The following is an 18428-nucleotide window of genomic DNA, read 5'->3' as shown; positions in this document are numbered from 1 at the left end:
AAAATTGCCAATGGCCAAACAGTCCAGGCGTTGCCCAAAATTGGCCAAAGGCTGGCCACATTTTCTGGGTTGGTTTGGTAAGGCCCTGCTGAGGACTACCCGCATTTGTGCACGTCGACATGGAAGTGCTTACTGGCCAAAGCCCTGTTATATTTATATTTTCAAGCGTCATTTGTTCACAACTCAAGGTTTGTTTTATGCGCATTTATTTTTGTTATTAGTTTTCGTATCATGCGTGCAGATTCCCCAACCCATAAATTCTCTACATTCATGACTCGTCTTTTTTGCGTATTTATGTCGGTGTTCTGAAAACAATCATACTTGGCTTTATCTTCTTGTTAAAGACATACTTGGCGCTGTTTGTTGTATCTGTGCAGAGCATAAAACAATTTTCTGGAGCCCATCAACGTTTGTAAACGCATGAATTGCTTTGCAGTGTCAGACGGTTACGTTTCGTCTCGAGGAGAGGCGAATTTTTGAAATTTTACCCTTTCCTGAAAATCAGATAGTAAAGACTTTTGTTTTCTTCATGATGAAAGATCGCTGTCCACCCCTAGGATGCTTGAAGAGTCCCTAGAAGGTAAACTTCTCCGACTCACGTAATGATTTTTTGTAGCGATCTATATATACTGCAGTAATACAATACATTCCTTTACGACCAAATTTATTGCACACAAACCATTACACACCTAAAATTTCTTCCTTCTCTAAGATTTTTCTGTTCTCGAAATCGAGAGAGAGAGAGAGAGAGAGAGAGAGAGAGAGAGAGAGAGAGAGAGAGAGAGAGGTTTACCAGCTACCTAAAAGCTCTACGAAACTTCTTGCATTTCCGGTGTGAAGCACAAGGTGGATGAAATGGTGCTCTAAAAACACCAATTTATCAGCTTAGGCTTCTTCAAAAATTTACGAAGCCTAGACGAACTCCTCGATAACATATAATCACTCTTGCTACTGGCACAATTGCTCACAAACATTGATTTTAAACTAGGCAGAATTTACTAGGGCGTATTTTGGGCGGTCGGGTAAAATCAAAGAGCAGGTAAAGAGTCCGAGCACAGACTAAGTAGCTCGAAACGATTGCGTACGGAATGCATTGCAAACAAATAACTCATCCTATGCATAGGCGCAAGGCATTGGTATCCTTGCAGAATATAATTTGAAATTTGTTGTAATTGAAATCGCCGAAAACATTCAATGTAGTATATTTCCTGCATTTGCATAAAAAAGCAATGCTGTAGGACTTGCTTTACTTTTCTTTGTTTGTAGTGTTCGGAACCGTGTTATAACCCTGAGAAATTTCTAGTACCTATTTTCGTAGCAACCACAGACGCCTGCAGTACGCTTTACGATCATTAGTCCGCCGTAGAGGCACCCAAATGAAGTCAGTGGCGGTTTAGTAACTTTAGTCTAATTCGACCTACGTGAGGCAGATAGACATCAGGGGAATCTAGGTCTAAAGTTATCGGGCTCTCTGGTACAATGTGAAATTTCTGCAGCAAGAACGTCATCATTAGAAACACCTCCATTGTTGCAAAGATTTGTCCAGGGCATGAACGGCGGCCTGTGATGTGGCGGGAAAAGTAAAGAAAATCGCAAGATTAGAAAAAGACAAGAATATTTTGCTGTAAGAAAATGTCACTTTAAGAAAATCGCAGAAGAATAGCGGGGTGGGCATTGGTGAATGAGATCGTTCATTACTTTGAGAAATGAATTATACATAAATGCTTAACCTTTTTTTACATTTAGTGCATCACATGTAAACTAAACCGTCAGCTAAGCGCGTAATATATGTTCAGCTTTAACGGTTGTGCCATCCAGTTCGCTAACGTATTTGAACATTGGGAGGGCTTTCAAAATAACCTGAATGCAATTATTTAAAGCACAACGTTTGGGGTTCAAAGTAATTTGAATCAAAGTCGGGAGTGTAACAAACACTGTATGCTTTTCCCGCTTTAAGTCATTTTCTGCCAGAAATGTACTTACAGGGACACTGAAGGTAATTTGGCAAGCTCCCGTTTTTGCTTGCAGTGCATAGACTGGCTTAAATTAACACTCTTTTCATCGTTTATCCGGTTGATAAGTCGGTAATTATTTTACAAAGCCCGAAAGAACAAAAACTGACATGCCCGGTCTGCGCCAGCCGCAGCAGCTGAAGGATGTGACATCGGGAGGTGATAAACCGTGAATAGATGATGTCCAAAATTAGCATTCAAACAACTTTCGGTTTCGGTTCTATAAAACAACAGGCTTGACATTCGATGTTATCGTTGGATGGGCATTCCTGATATCTCAATGATCACCATACCGTGCTTCTGCCATGTTGTCGGCTGTACAATGCCTAAGATAAGCATCCCAGGACGGCTTGCAATCGCAGTGATCACTAGCCGAGGCCTACGCACTGAATGAACGCCCTCCGCGTCACTGGAGACGCTCAAATTCCATGCGATTTTCCGCCATATTTGTAGCTTGCGCCACTTATGACTGTATCCCAAAAAGCGTGTTCGCACCACGCCAAGGGTCTGCTGATTCTGTCCTGTGCCCACTGTCCGGAAGCAGTCGGTACTTACACCAACATCACGCCAACGAGAACTCTCTAGCGCGTCAGGGTCAGTCTGCGCGCGTTCTCCGAACTCGCTCGCGGAGAAGTGCACGTTACGGCTCAGAAAAGGGGAACTGAGTATAGGAAACATCGGCCGGGAACGAAAAAATCAACTTGCAAAAAAAAGGAATGAACCCTCAGGGTTTTGAACTTGCGACTTGCAAAATGTACAGACGGGGCGCTCCAACGAACTTGACCATGGGCAAACGCTGGCACTGATGGAAATATAATGTATATAATGTAGAACCTGTTTGCACTTTTATTTAGTTCTAGCATTTCAAGCAGCTTAGGGTGACTATTTGTCGTATAGCGCTTGTGCAGTAAGCGGCCCCCGAATTTTCATTATATCTCACGTCTAGCAATTGCATTTGTTAGACGGAAAAGCGTTCGCAGATGCGTAGTCGCGCTGCTGACCACTGTGCTTGCTCACCCTGCGCAGAAAAAGGGATTCCTGCTCCCTAGTTTTACGCTGTACGGTAAAGGTTTGTTGATTTTATTTTCTTAGTACCTATATTGACTTTGCTGACTCTTCTGCCGCCTTCAAGTGGCCTTAGAGTTTCCTAATAGCGTACTAGTCAGCGAAGCGTCGCATGTGCTTCTGTGCAGGGCTTGTGTGGAGCGAGCTGTACTTGAAGCTTGATACAGTGTACAAACTAACAAAGAAAGGCACATTCTTACATTCACAAACGTGTCCTGGCTTCTTTTCAACTGAGTGAACGAATTGCGACGACCCGTCGGTGGCCGGCATACGAAACGCTGGGCTGACTGACTCTGTCTGAAGGCCGGGCAGCCGTGCACTAGCGCAGTCAAGCCAAGTCATCTCCTCCTGACGTCACACCAAAACGCCACTCATAATGGGCGAGAATGCAGAGAAGAGGACAGCATTTTCGAATTGATTTTTCACTGAATAAAGTCGCGTAAACGCACTCAGAGTGGTCGAAACATGGCCTATGGACTGCGGACTACAATTTGCGCTAGTAATCCTTCAATGTGTACAAATCCGTTCAGTGTTCCTTGAAGGCAACGAACATTAACGCTCTTAGAAAAATGCCACTCAAAAATTCACTTTGTTTTACACCAGAATTTATCCCACAGGAGCTGGAATCCAGTTTACCCACTGTACCATCTCTAGGCCATCATTTATCTCTAAGAAACGTACCCCGTGGAGTGGTTCGGCCACGGTACTTTTGAGTGCTAATGGTAAATTTGAGGAACTTTCCTTGGAAAAGAAAACGATCGACATGCCTTGTTATAAAAAGGTTTTTCACGCAAATCGATTATCCACTATGCTAAGGCGTTGCGCTGCTGAGCACGAGGTCGCGGGTTCGATTCCCAGCCTCGGTGGCCGCTTTTTTGATGGAGGCGAAAAGCAAAAACGCCCGTGTGCACGAGATTTGGGCGAACGTTAAAGATCCCCAGGTGGTCAAAATTAATCCGGAGCCCTCCACTACGGCGCGCCTCATCGCCTGCGTTGCGTCGGCGCGTTAAACCCTACAATCAATCGATTATCCACTATATAATTTCAGATTCCGAGGTTCGCACAAAAGATGGCGCAACATATGTCGAACCAATATGTACAAAACGGACCAGGGCACTAACGAATTAAAAGAGAAAAAAGAGAGGGAGTTGTCAAGGTAGTTTCAAATATACAAGAAAAGTTTTTATAGACGAAGTAGTAAGGCAGGTCAAAATTAGAAGGGCAATATTGGATGTCGGATCCGATCCCAGGGCCTCCTGAAGGTGAGACGAGCGGCCAGGCATAACTCTTCGGCACATCTTCTTCTTCAACTTTTCCGCAGTCTAGGTTAATACGTGTGGGAGTAGAGAATGTTTTGTAGCTTTCGGCTTCCAAGCTTCTTACACACATGCCCTGAGCTTATATGATTTCCATCAGCATGCTGTTTTCAGAGGGGCGAAATGAAATACGAAGACGAAACCAAATTATTTTCAGGATGTTCACGAGAATTCCTTTTTTTGCTATTGTGTGTATTTTCTCATGTGGGTGTTGCGGAAACAAAGACCCTCGACAAACACGAAATTTTCGGTGTTATTAGCATCAAAATGTCCAGGTGAAGTCAAAAGCACGAGCCAATTTCATTGTTATTTTTCTTTTTGCAGGCGAGCAATAGTTCTGCCATATTGAAACCTTGCCTCGGGGAGAAGCCTACGTTATCGAATGAATTCTTGCTTACGGAATCACAAGGCAGCTGGAGATCGCATTGGTTGCTTCAAAGCCCAAAATAACGAATGGCACCCATCGAGACAAAGGACGTGGTTGAAAAGCAGCGTCCAGGCAACAGTGCCTTTTCTGTTCGTTTGGTGGTTGCTCTGCGCTGCCTGGTTTGACCGTTACCGCTTTGGGTATAAATACAGGTGGGCCCCGAGTGGAGACGAATATTCGTTTTGGAGCGGCGAATCAATGCAGTCACTCTGTTCGGGTCCTGTACTGTAACGTCGCCCGTAAGGGCATTGTTCATGTATTTCTTCGGCTCATCTCTCGGTATTCAGTAAACCAGTTAATTTTGCCTTCGCCTCCTGGTTGTCATCTTCAAGGCAGCAATATTTGTTGGCCGCTCTTCACCACGCTACCACGCATGACGGAGGCCCCGGTGCTCGGCTCGGGGACGCCTTCACGCCGTTGACAACTCCTTCGCAGCGGTGGGATGGCAACTTCGTAACAACTGGACCCAGCGACGCGTGATCCAATACCACGGATGTCAAGGCGGCTTCGGACATCGCACTATTCACGGCGGTGAATGGGGAGTGTAGGACATTTATTCAGAGAGTTGTACCAGGCTACTGAAGATAGCTCGTAGGGCGTGAGTTTTTGTCGCGTGGTTTAGTCGCGCCAAAACATTTTGGTGCAGTTTGAAAGCAGTTCTCTAGGCCGGCCATTAATTTGAAGGCGCTAAAAAATCGCAGTGGTTAGAGCTTGCGAAAGGTTTGCGCTTTGAAGTACTTCGGACGCGCTGAGGAAGCCAGAGGTGATACATGCTATATTCGCTGTTGGGGCTAACGAGGATGAGCTGTAGGAGTGAATTAAGCTGATCAATGGCAGGGACGTAATGATTTCGAGCGAGAAACAGCGAGAACTTGATGAAAGGATGTGAGAGTACGACCTTGAGCTCGTGTGATTCGAACAGAAAAGAAAGGTGCTCGAGCAAGGTAGACTACAATGGGAGAACAAGAAACTAGATCACGAGATTCAACTCCAGGGGAAAAAAATAAAGCCTAAGTTAGAATCGTTGCTCGAAAGAGGCCTCGTGTATGAGAAGAGCACCGTGCCGCTGCTGTCAGGAGCAGACCCTCCCAGACGCCCGAGTCGGAACCGACCATTGCGGTCAAGCAATATGACCACGTGGCTGGGAGAGATAAACAAGTCGCATGATGTTAGACTGTCTTTAAAGGGCAGTACACGTCCACTGAGCGCGTTAATGTGTCGGAGTTTGTTTTGGAGATCTAGGCAGAATGTTCCAACGGTTCACATTCGTAGGATGCCTTGGGAACGGCTACGACTTTAACATGAACATTTTGCGAGATAGCGACGTTTTGCAGGAATGCGTAGACGAGGAGGTTATCGAGCGGCCCCACGAGTCCGCTGAAACGGAGAGTTCTTCTTCGGATGGCAGTTCTGAAAAGAGACGTAGTGGCAAATCCTGCAGCTGAGGCAGCGAACGGTTTCCACGGTTCAGGTAGCAGTAATGACGATCTCGCCACTGAGGAAGCCGACTCCGTCCTGCCGCCAGCTCAGGTAACCGACCTCGAGCAACGGCCAGCCGAGCTCGTAGAGATTCTGGTGTCGCGGGCGGCTGTGCCATCGTTTGAGACGGGGCAGTTTGGATGTAGGCTAGTCCTCAGAGTGACAAAATAAAACGAGATCACCCTTGCTTACTGAGGGTGTTGCTGAAAATGCGAGGGACGATGAAGGAAGATCTGTTGGATGCTACGAGGCGTTTAAAGAGCACGTCGAGCCGTAACTCCCAGCTGATGCTCCTGACGATAGCCCAAAATAGGCTAAGCTAGATGAGATTTCGTTGTCGCCTGTGGCTGGGCAGAAGTCGGAAACCGACCAGGGGGAGGTCAGATGAGTACGAAAACGCGTTCCGGTGTTTGCTTGTCGAAGGCGTTCGTGAAAAGGCGAGGAACGAGGAGAGAGGTAAAACTACCGCGCGTACTTGCGCCGTGTTTTTCAGCGCGGGATCGCCGAGAGGCAAAGTCGTCAGCTCGCATAACGCCAAGGCGTTGGAAGCTCACCTGGAGCGGATGCGGCTTCCTACATTTTATTTAGGCGTTGCGTAGGCCCGGCCAGAAGTGAGAGCGGCGAAGACGAGTGACCGCCCAGGTGCGCAGTCGTGTTCCATCTCCCTAAGGCGCATGGAAATGCTGACGCTGCAATGCCAGCACCACTGATGATGATTGTGAAATGATGTAGATGATGATAGTGGCGCCACCACAATGCCGCCTCCAAAAAGGGGGGCGCTCTTCCCGTTTGAACGCTGGAGAGCCTCGTTCGCTCCTCCGTGCGCTCGACCGTGATCGAAAAAAACGGCCGCGGTCCTCTCACGCCGTCGCAGCAGCCTTCAGAGAATGGGCGCGCCTAACTTGCTATTTAAAAAGAGGCAGACTCAGGGCAATGATGAGGGCTCAAATCGCTGGTCTCAGCGCGAGAAATGGCTTGCTGACGCCAGACTTTGTCGTTGACTTTGTTTTTCCTGATCAAGGTTTTGCCCTTTACGAGACCCCCTGATCTACAGCGGTGGATATGGGGCCCTAGGTACCGGTCTCTGCTGACGTTTCTGCGTGAAACCAATGTGATGCTGTATATATAACTGTTATGCCGTTAGGCAAACTCTCGCAAAAAAATACATTTCTTTTTTGCGTCAGATGTTTCCAATCATGCGAAATGTCACCTTTCGAGTTTGTGCGCTTGGGTGTTTTTAGTTATTAGTGTATTTTTGTCGCAATTAAAAGCCTGTTAAAGATTCAGTGTGGATTTGTCTTCGCACTTGCCGGCGATGCGGTTGTGTCTTCCTGTGTTGTTCTGTTGCTTGCCTGACCAAACCAGAGAGGTTTCTGGCGAGCCACTATCCGTCCAGTGACCAGCCCGGTGAAGCTTCACCCAGGTGTCGTATAGCCCAGGCCTGCAGTCGAGCGTGTGCCTAGCACTTCTCTTCGATAGCATCCCTCTGGACAACGGCTGAGGACCTTTATCCATCGGGATCTCATGCCCCCGGCGCAGAAGCTGTTGTGATTCTGCGCGCCGCTACCATGTTTGCGCGTCCTGCAAAGTTTTGCGCAGTCGCCTTGTGTGCTAGCTGCCTCGGACAAGCGGCAATGTGCCTGGGAACGGCAGGCGCAAGGCCACCTCGATGTCGGCGATATTCAAACTTCGGCGGCGGCAAACGCGACGTGAAGAGACACGCCCGAACGACACGGACGCCGCGTCGTAGACCTCCTCTCTCCACCCTGTCAGACTCAGCGTGCGCTGCTACTTCCGGCCCGTCACAGACTCTGGAAATAGCGTAATGTGTGTCTGTACTATGTTAGCGCCGTGCACGAAAGCAGGGGAACTTGTTTGATCATTAGCGCTTTGGGCATAAATACGGTGGGCCCTGAGCGCAGAAGATTATTCGTTTTGGAGCGGCTCATCAATGCCATCGTTCTGCTGGAGTCATGTACTGTAACCTCGCCAGTGAGGGCATTGTTACTGATTTTTTTCGGATTGTTTCTCCCCATGCAATAAACCAGTTAAGTTTTAATTTTCCCTTAGGCTTCTTGTCATCGTCACCAAGGTAGCTACCCTTGCTGGCCGCTCTTCAACCCGCGACCTCCCATGACGAAGGTGACGCAGCTCGGCTCGGGGATGCGTTCCCGTATCTAACAACGGCTTGCCAGCGGTGGGAAGGGAACGTAGCAACAGTTCTTTAACAAAACCGAGTGTAGAATCTAGTATGTAGCACTTTAGTCTTTATGCGCAACAGTGCTCTTTATGCGGAACTTTGATGTAGTCGACATAAATTCTTCATGAACTTTTCAGCGCACTTACAAATGTGGCATCACGTAAGCGACCAGGATATCTCTATGAAAAAGAATTTTGTGTGGCCTCATCCGAGCCACAGGGTAATTGCGCTTTTTTTAAACATAGTATTCTTATTGGTTACTCTCAGTGTTTTTAACAACGAAAAATATCGCAATGCCCTGCTCGATGGCTGATATACCTTCTGATTTTTAATAGCTACCGACACTCTGCATATTTGAAAGGAAACAGTCAACCTAGAGCGGTGCCAAAACAGATTTAATGCGAAGGTTATGTGTAATAGATCAGTCTACTCGCTGCGTCCTGCGAAAAATGTAATGAATGCTTTAAGCGGGTTTACTTCCTTCAAACTATTAGTACTTGGAAATGGCCTTCGAGACGAAGTCTTACAGCCCCTTCTTTGCACTGAGATGGCAACAGAAACCCTCGCAAATATACAGCTTTGCAATTTTTCTTTGCATATCTAACTGTCGAATTGTCATTTGGTGGATTGTTGGCACGCTCCGTTGAAATTTGAGAAGTTTTATAGCGACTGACGCACGGAGACACTTTTCAGAACAATAAGCTTTTCCTAAAGGAGACACTGCAACACTAATACTACTTTTTTGTAAATATGCCGTACTACCTGAATATAGCGAGCAAGCTCATTCAGTACTCAGTTTTGGCAAGGGCAAAAACCTACGGAGAAAAAATGGTTGCTCTACGTTCTTCCGACAACGCTTAGACTTGCTCGCAAAAATTTTCTCTAAATCTCAGTAGGGCACTCTTTAATGGCTTGAGTGAAGTCAATCTCGATTTATTGCCGTTATTTGACGTCATCCTTTCAGTTGCAACCTTAAACACACTTGGGAAATACTGAAGCAATTCCAAAATACATCGCCGAAACTGGAAGGCCTATCTTCCGGAGAAGCGAATCACACAATCCCACCCTGGGCTGGCAATAATTACAGATTTCGCAGTGCTTCCAGGCACGATGGAAATAGTGAAACCATTAATCTGCGTTGTTCCAGTGTTTTTTTACTAAAACTTACCGATGCTGAAAGGTATTAAATGGTCTGGTTTCTCTGGAAGTATGCAGCCGTGTTCGTTCAAAAAGCGATTTGGATTGAACTTGTGTGGTTCGTTCCAGACTTTTGGTTCATGGAGAACTCCCCAAAGATTTGGAATCACCACTGTGCCTTTGGGAATGAAGAAATCGTCAATAACAACGTCTTTTGCACACCTGCAAAGAAGATTTACACAAATTTCAAGGTAAGGAAGATAATTTCACAATGTCTATGCGCACTAAAAGTTTTCTTGTTTATCATACGAAAATGGGAAAATGTCACAGAAAATTGAGAATTTCTACTCCATAAGAGGTATGATCAGGGATAGTTTTCAGTGCGCGTCATAAAGTTGACGCCTTGCCGGGAAAACTTATAAGGAATTGGTTTTTTCCCTGAGCGTCGTGTCGGGTCATCCCTTAGGAAAGACTTAAATGCACGCACACACAATGGTCTGTTCTCAAGAAATCCTGAAAATGGTACTCCTGAATCCTGAAATGAACAAATCCTGAAATGGTTAGCCAAAGTGATAAAATGAGCGGCTCGAAGTCTACATTATTTGTTTTCATGGGCGTGACAGTATCATTGTAAATGTGTGCTAATTACACACTTGCCGGAGCGTACATGTTACAACATCGCGCGTTTTTGAATGCTACTTCGTTCAAAGACATGTGGAGCACCGGGGGTTTTCGGTCTCCCGCATAAATAACATAATAAACCCTAGCCACGTAAACTTTACCCCAAACTTTCTGTCAGATATGTGAACGTCACCCTGATGGAGCGTTAGTATTTCGCACCACGTGCCAACAACCAAACGTTTTTTTCTTGTTGACGAACGAATGGCGTTCTAGAGTTTCCAAGGGCTCATATAAGTTTCAGAAATTTGCCTAAGAAAAAAAACTAATTTTTTAATGTTTTTCATAGCTGTAAGAGCTAAAAACCTATACCAAAAGACCTACGCGAGAACCAAGACTGCACGTTTCGGAACGTTTTTAAACTCAACAGCTAAAGGGTACACAAGAGAGCTCCGGTATGCCGCAAGCTACTTCGTTCAACCAGATTTGTGCATAAATATTTGGGCATGTCTGCCCTATTTCTCTTGTGAGCAACTTGATTTAATCACAGTATTCTTTGAAGGAGGTATTTTGTATAGTAAAAAAACTACTTTTGTAAAACCACTGCTACTACGTTAGTAAGTTAGTCAAAATTTCTCGATGGTTTTCAGAGAATGAAAAAGATATAAACGTCAACGTCTTGACCTTCCTTGCTATGCGATCTTGAAGAGAAGGAAAATTCCTGTTCAAATAACTGCCCAGTTACAATATTACTTTCAAATTTATGTGTTACGTTCACCAGAAACGAGTTCTAATTGTCTTTAGGGGCATTTTTCTTCAATTGTCGCAGTGTTTAGAGCGGTGGCGGTTGAACAATGTTTTGTGGCGCAAATTGGAATCCGCCAGCAGACCCGCATCTCCTCCACATTTCGGAAGCCAGATGGAGTCCTAATAGGTGGTGGGGTAAACAAAAGCAGAAAAAACACTTAAAGCAACATATTGCTGTCCTAAACCAACAAGCCCCCGACTACTTTAAAACGTGTTACAGAAACAGAACTGGACTTCTTTCTGCAACCAGATTCAAGGCACGCTAAGCACAAAGAAAGTATTGCACCTACCGCACTCTCTCATTCACAAAAAATAGACGTGCACCGTTACATCCAACCAAATTCACCGCCTGATACAAACCTCAGACTTATCACCTGAGGAATTCCTACTATCAGTTCGACGCAAGATCTTTGACTACGAATCCCGGTGCCCACCATCAAATGATTTGAAGCACTATACTGGAAACGACAACACAGAGATATGCTTCCCGTTCAGTATTGAACAACTCTATCAGGTGCAACAAGTGATAAAACACTACAGCGCCCTTGAACACGATCCAAAAACTAATCGACTACTTCGCAATCTCGACGACGAAACCACACGAGCCCTTCTTGACCTTTTCAATCAACATTCAGAAACCGGAAGTGTGCCTTAAAATGGCAAACGATCGGATATCGACCTCATACCGAAACGCCAGCAACGTCTAGGAATCAGCAATTCCCGACCTATCTCTCTTACGTCTTGTATTGGCAAAATGTTTGAGCACTTAGTTCGTAGACGTCCTACCACGCATCTTGAAACAACCGGACAGTATCCCAAAACCATGTTTGGCTTTCGTACTGGACTATCCACTCACACCTTGCTGCTGGAACTCAAAGAACAAGTAATGCAAACTTATAGCCGCAGACATCGCAAAATGATCATGACTCTCGACGTGCAGGGAGAATTGGATAACGTTTACCATTCTGCGAGTTTGAACAATTCTGCCCCTACCCACAGCGGGCATGGAACGTTTAATTACATAAAGGATTTCCTGCACAGCCGGACGGTCAAACTTCGACTCAGCCTGCACTCGACCCCTTTTCTTGACGTGCCTGCGCGCGGCACACGCGAATGCTCCGCCATTTCTCCTCTCCTCTTTAATATTACTTTACTTCATCTGCCCGTAGAGCTCACTTACATCCCAGGCTTTCGCCATGCTTTCTATGCCGACGATATCACGCAGTGGACAACTCAAGGGTCAGTCAGAGCCCAACAAGACAGCAAACAGCAAGCCATAAACACCTTCAATACGTATCTCATACTACGAGGCTTCGCTGTCAAGCCGAAAGTCAGCAGTACCGACGCTTCGCTCGCGAACACGAGGTAGACATCCTGAACCACCAATGAATCCTAATATGAAAATACAAAACACTCTTCTCCCCCAGGTGCCTACTTTATGTATTCTCGGTTTACCTCTCCATCACAATGGCTCTGGTGCCGCCTTTATCCCTCAACTCAAATGTTCTGCGCTAAGCTTATCCCGCTGATACAATGCGTAAGTTACCAACAGGCAAGGCTTATGAGGAACGAATCCTACAAGCTCATACAGCTCTGCTACTATTCGCATTACCTAAGGGGCGCCATATTTTGCACTCAAAGCCGCCGAATTGAGAAAACCTGACGTACTAGTACGGGAAGCCTACAAAAGGGCTCTTCATCTGCCACCCTTTATGCCAACCCAAAAACTCTTCGAATGGGTTTGGCACAATACCGTTGCGGAGCTTCTTGAAGCACAACGCGCGACTCATATTCATCGCCTTCAACTTACTCCAGCAGTACGACAACTGCTCAGTCTTCTGGGACATGACACCCCAAAGCTCAGGACACGCCCCCCCCCCCCCGCCCACCCCGATCCCCATTTTTATGTGTCACGAACTCACATCGCCCCTATCCCGAGGCACACGCACCGAAGTCACAACAGGGGCAGGAGATTAGCTCGAGGCCGAACGCTGCAAAGAAGACTGGACAGGGATACACATGTCCGATATACAGATATTGCGTGTACTTCACATGACCGGCGTACAATAATTGTGGCTCTCCATTCTACGCGTACCACAACGACGGCTACCACGTATCACGGAATCTCCTTCACTACCGCTGAATCCATCGCCATAGTTCACGCCGCTATCACGAAACGCAGTCAACACCCCCCCCCCCCCCCATCATTGTTACGGGCTTTCTCCAGGCATGCTCGCACTACCGTAGTGAACAAGGTCCTTCCGCAGCCATTTTTCGTCTAGAAAAGCTTCCCCGTCAACTATTCATCACAATATTATGGGCCCCTGCTCACACCGGCCTGCTGGAGAACGAAACAGCTATTGCTGTCGCGCACGAGAGGCATAACCGGGTATTCTGAGCATCCGATTCATCAGCCACGGAAGACATCACCACCGTCCCCCTAGCCACCACTGAAGTCATTCTCACGCATTAAAGGCACCTGCGCTACGGATATCCTCCACCGCATCTCTCTCTCACGCACGCCCAAGCATTCACCTGGCGACGCCTACAAACAGCTACTTACTACAACTTTGCATGACTTCACCACATTGCTCCAAAGCTCTGCCCGAAAACTTGTCAACCATGTAATACCCCAATAGGCACTTTTTATATTATCATTGAATGCCCGCACTCTTCACCTCTACCTCCCCGACTGAACCCCCCCTTTTCTCGTGAGCAGTGGGAGAGGTGGCTGATCAGCAATGACTGGGATAGTTTGGCTATGCTGGTCGAACGGGCGGTGACGGCGGTGTACTCTCGCGGCCTCCTGGACATAAAGGCTGATTACATCCCCTTCACTTACCCGTTTGTTCTATAATAAACGTTTGTTAATCAGCCTCAGCTCATCCAGGAAGCGTGATGGGCCCTTCTCCCTCTTTGTACCGACCACTGGGCAGCACGCGCCATTCACCCCTTAATGGCGTGATACTGAAATTAGTGTCAATCCCAAACCCGGCATGCCTCTTTCTACCATCAACTTTCTAACAATTCCATTAGCATAGGGACAAAAAATTATTTTCGAACATTCGGTGCGTTGCCGTCTAACTTCTTAACTGTCTCCCAAATATGCTTTATATCTTAGCTGCTTATTTTTTCAAGACGTGTTCATATCACTTAAAATGCAAGTTATCGACTGCCTGAGCCAGAGCTGCGCCACCACCATTCAACCCTAAACGTCCAGAGCGCATTTAATAAAATGGAACAGGACGAAATAATAAAAGTGCTCTTGACAACGCAATACGGTACTCCGGGACATTGGTTACGCGCGCCTTCGTCACCGGCCATACCCCAACTATCTGTAGTAAAAACCTCAACTCCCACACTTTTTAAAAGCCGTACAAATTCATCCTTGTATTTTTTCTTAATATTCAATTGACCACTCTAGCAGGTATCACCCACTTTTTGCTATACTAAATCTCTGCCACTCGTTTTGCGCTGATGATATACTAGTACGGGTAAATAAAGGTTTGCAGGATACCAAAGAGCGGCCCCTCTGGAAGCTGTTGACTTTTAAGTTTAGTATTTCGCACATTGTTTCCCAGCGTTTGGATGAAAAATCATATTTATTTTTCACTAAAGCTGTACTTGTGCTGTACAAAAGTCTGCCTTTTTCTTACTACGCGCCCAAAGCTGTGTTAACCCCCGTGGGCCTCTCCAGGTCCTCTTGTTACAATCAAGGATTCATAGGTCTAGCCATATAGTTGGCACGCATGCTGAAACAAATTTGTTTGGGAGAAGCAGGGCACCCCCAACATCTGTGCTCACTATCAGCAACTTTTTTTGTCCAGTTCATCATTTGAATACACGCACACAAACACGGCCGGACGACACAAGACAACTGCCCCCTCACCCACACCTCTTCTTCTTAGCCACCTCGCATACGGCCACCACTACGTAAAACGTAAACTGAACCAGCTATACGCACTTATTTACAGGACGTACAAAATATCATTTGCAGGCAGCCCTCATACCATAATTACGTCCAACTGGGTTGGATCGTTTTAACGGTGAGCTGCTCAGGGGCGCAACTAATCGGCACGCCTCTCACTAACTCCTACTGGTCGAACAACTCCCTTAGTGGAATTGCCTTCTCATGCCCAACCCCATTGCACACTTCATACCCATTCCCACACTCCTACCTTGTAAAACTTCGCCGTCAGTTACAAGTCACATACACCCCAAGTCGACCCCGACGGAAGAAGGCCTTGGCACGGGACACTCGTTACACCAACATTGCCAAACTACCCCACACCCAGATTCGCCGTTAGCACTCAACGAAACCGATGGCAGGATTCTGAACACAAGTACCTTCGGTAATATCTTTTCCACCACTGCCGATGCCACAGCCATGGACCTCGCGGTGGGCACTGACGCACCAATTCTTAGCAACCTGGGCGATATCGACTCTGGGAAGAGTGCCCCGGCGGTGCTCAAGACACTCTAAGTCATTTCTGACCTAAGCACAATGAATGCCTTATGGACCCGTGACTTGTCCCACTACCTAGGAGAGAAGTAGCACATGCTACGGACCACGAGCTTCGCTTCCAGGCATTTTCTATAAAGCTAGCCAGCCTAGTCTCTGCGTCGGCCTTTTTCCACCCTACTCCACGAGATACACACTTGCCAAAGAAATCCCCACCAGATTGACCTCGCTCTATCAGAGAATTTGGAATTTGCCGCCGCCTACAAACCGGAAAAGACGAAAGCCACACCATGGTCATTCAATTCACCCCTCAACCCCACGCTTCATGTATAACTCCCCGAACTGTCAAGCCTCTTCTACCACTGCCCAACATACCTTGATATGCCTTAATTATGCCATTCCCTGCCCTGCCCTCTAGTGAGTGTAGAGCAAGGAATGGTTCGAAATGGTTTGCCTCTCCAAAGATGTGTTAACGCACTTTGACAGCCCGCACCGGGAAGAGGAGGTCAGCCTCCCAGCAGACAGCAGGAGCAGCGGCAGCATTCGGCGCCTTGTACTGGCAGGGCGCACAATTTTCTTGTTTTGTAAGATATAGGTTTTATCAAGCTACCTACCTATCCGTAATTTTAAAATGTTGATAACAGAAAAGATACTGGCAATCTGAAGGTGTACATTTCACTAAATCGGTCAGTAAATATACACTCGGAATTTAACTTTCACACTCTCAGGATGACATTTACACAAATTTGGGACCATACTTCCCGCTGTTATTACTCTACTCTATTATTTCGTACTGTGTAAAGGTAGTATTGGATGCCAGAAATAACATTTTAGGTCATATATAACATATTCACTTCTCAGCTGCCGTTGCTATCAAAACAGCATTCTTCTGCCGCAGCCACGTAACGTCCTTGTCCTCCTTTTCCCTGCTCGGATTATTAACAGTAAAACTTTCGGCTCAATCTCATTCAATTTCGCCACGTGTGCGGTGCTGGTATGCTATCTGAGGGGACCTTTGTTTTCGTTATGATTGAAGCGAATCGATCCACCTTTGTTTTGTTTACGAGTGTCTTTTTCAGTTTGCTTTCTGCGACCATGTTTTAAACCGAATATCCTTGATATCAATGCTGTCTCTGTATTCTAATGCTAATGCTAAGGCTTATAATAATGTCTATGTATTAATAATAACACGCTTAATAATGCTCGTCTGTCAAAAGTTTCCGAAGTTAGAGACCTTGGAGTGCTGTTCGACAGTTCCCTCAGTTTCACTCCCCATATAGGACAGATGGTCGGGCGGGCCCTTCACTGTCGGAGTGCGGTGTGCAGGTTTACAAGAGATTTCACTTCTCCTGCTCCTCTTTTAAAGCTTTACTCATCAGTTTGCCTCCCCCAATTCGAATACTCAACTGTCGTTAGGAATGGAACCTGCCAGTCCAAACACCAGTATCTTGAACGAGTGCAGAAAAATTCCCGTCAATATATAAACACCAGCTAGGACGCAGTTCTATTTCGTCATCCAGTCAACATCAGGTACCGAAGCTTATTCCCTTCAGTTCTAGGCGTGATATAGCTGATCTTCATTTGTGGACAAGCTACTACACGGAGTCATTTCCTGCCCAGAAGTTCTGTCCCAGCACCGAGTTCCCAAGAAATGCACGCTATCGCGCCGCTATCCATTTTATACTGGTGCAACTAGTAGGCGTCACTCGCCTGTCCACCGACTACAAAGTCTGTACAACTCTCTTCGTGACAAATTGGATGTTTTTAATGGCTCCCTGGCACAGTTTCGTGCAGGGCTGAGTAGTGCTGTTCGTTGCTAACGGTATTTCACACAATCTTGCTATGCCATCTTCCTTTGTTTGCTCCTACTCGATTTTATTTTTGTCATTTGTACAGCTTTATTCTTACCTCACTATCTTCTAATCGTGTGTGTGTTGACTTAACTAGTACAACATTTCTGGCTAACTCTTCCTCCCATAGAGTGTGATATTATTGTTAATACCCTTCTTTGTGCTTGTATTAGAGTAGCGTTCTTTTAGTGATACGTGTTGTATGTATTATGTCCTTTTGTTTGTTTTTACTTTTGTTAGTGTACCAGCACTAATACGTGACCGTCGTTCTTGGGCACTCAAAATAAATTGATTGATTGATTGGTCGTTTTTATTATTAATAATAATTGTATTATTATTAATATTATTATTATTATTATTATTACTACTATTAATATTATTAACTTGAGAATGCAGTTTGGATGTAATAAATATATTTTCCCTATTCGTTATGGAGAATAATTGACTCAGCGGTTACTTATGCTTCCAATGTGTTTTTATACCTGAAACGTGCGCGCACAGAACGCTGACGCTGCTCACAAGTTTTCGCGACTAACCGAGCGACAACAAAATTACTTACACGTCTATTTTGATGAAGATTAAATATTTCAGACATTTGCTCTCATTAACACACAGAAATGGTTTGCGCTTTAAATTGGCCGATAAAATCTGACAACGGTTAAATAAACAGTTTTGTTGATTTAGGTTTACCGTCCAAAGGTTGCGTTGCAATTGAAAGCTTATTACGTTAGAAATTTTCCTTCAAGAGAACCAGAACTTTCGCACTGAACACAACATCTGCTAAGTCATTTTATTTACTTATCTCGTTTTAGCATCAAAGTATTACTGATTCGAAAGCAATAATGCCATTACAAAAACTGCAACATTTTACGTATGACGCGGCGACTTACTGGTATGTGTAATCTCGAGACCGCCGGAACGGGATTGCAAAAAAACTTCATTCAGCCAGTGTACGCTCAAAATTAAGGAGAACAAGTGCCCTAAGATCCCCCAATGATATAATGATGGTTGTGGCACTTTCACGTAATTCGACAATGCTTAAGCGTGGCGATCTT

General features: G+C 45.8%; 1 protein-coding gene across 1 annotated transcript in view; it reads right to left on the bottom strand.

The window, feature by feature from the left end:
• Positions 1–749: 749 nt before the first annotated feature.
• The window catches only part of LOC144148691 (cytochrome P450 2C28-like), a 44161-nt gene continuing 26482 nt past the window's right edge, over positions 750–18428 (bottom strand). Inside the window, exons 7-8 of the mRNA XM_077680207.1 lie at positions 9668–9858; positions 750–1561 (exon numbers count right to left, since the gene is read on the bottom strand). Coding sequence (XP_077536333.1) covers positions 1383–1561; positions 9668–9858 — 370 coding nt within the window. The 3' untranslated portion in view covers positions 750–1382. The remainder of the gene's footprint in view (positions 1562–9667; positions 9859–18428) is intronic.

Source organism: Haemaphysalis longicornis, unplaced genomic scaffold (genome assembly GCF_048455015.1).
Source record: "Haemaphysalis longicornis isolate Haplotype H1 unplaced genomic scaffold, Haemaphysalis longicornis Haplotype H1 scaffold_8, whole genome shotgun sequence".
Taxonomy (NCBI): domain Eukaryota; kingdom Metazoa; phylum Arthropoda; class Arachnida; order Ixodida; family Ixodidae; genus Haemaphysalis; species Haemaphysalis longicornis.
The sequence above is the reverse complement of the archived record's forward strand: the minus strand, read 5'-3'. Positions and strand labels throughout refer to the sequence as shown.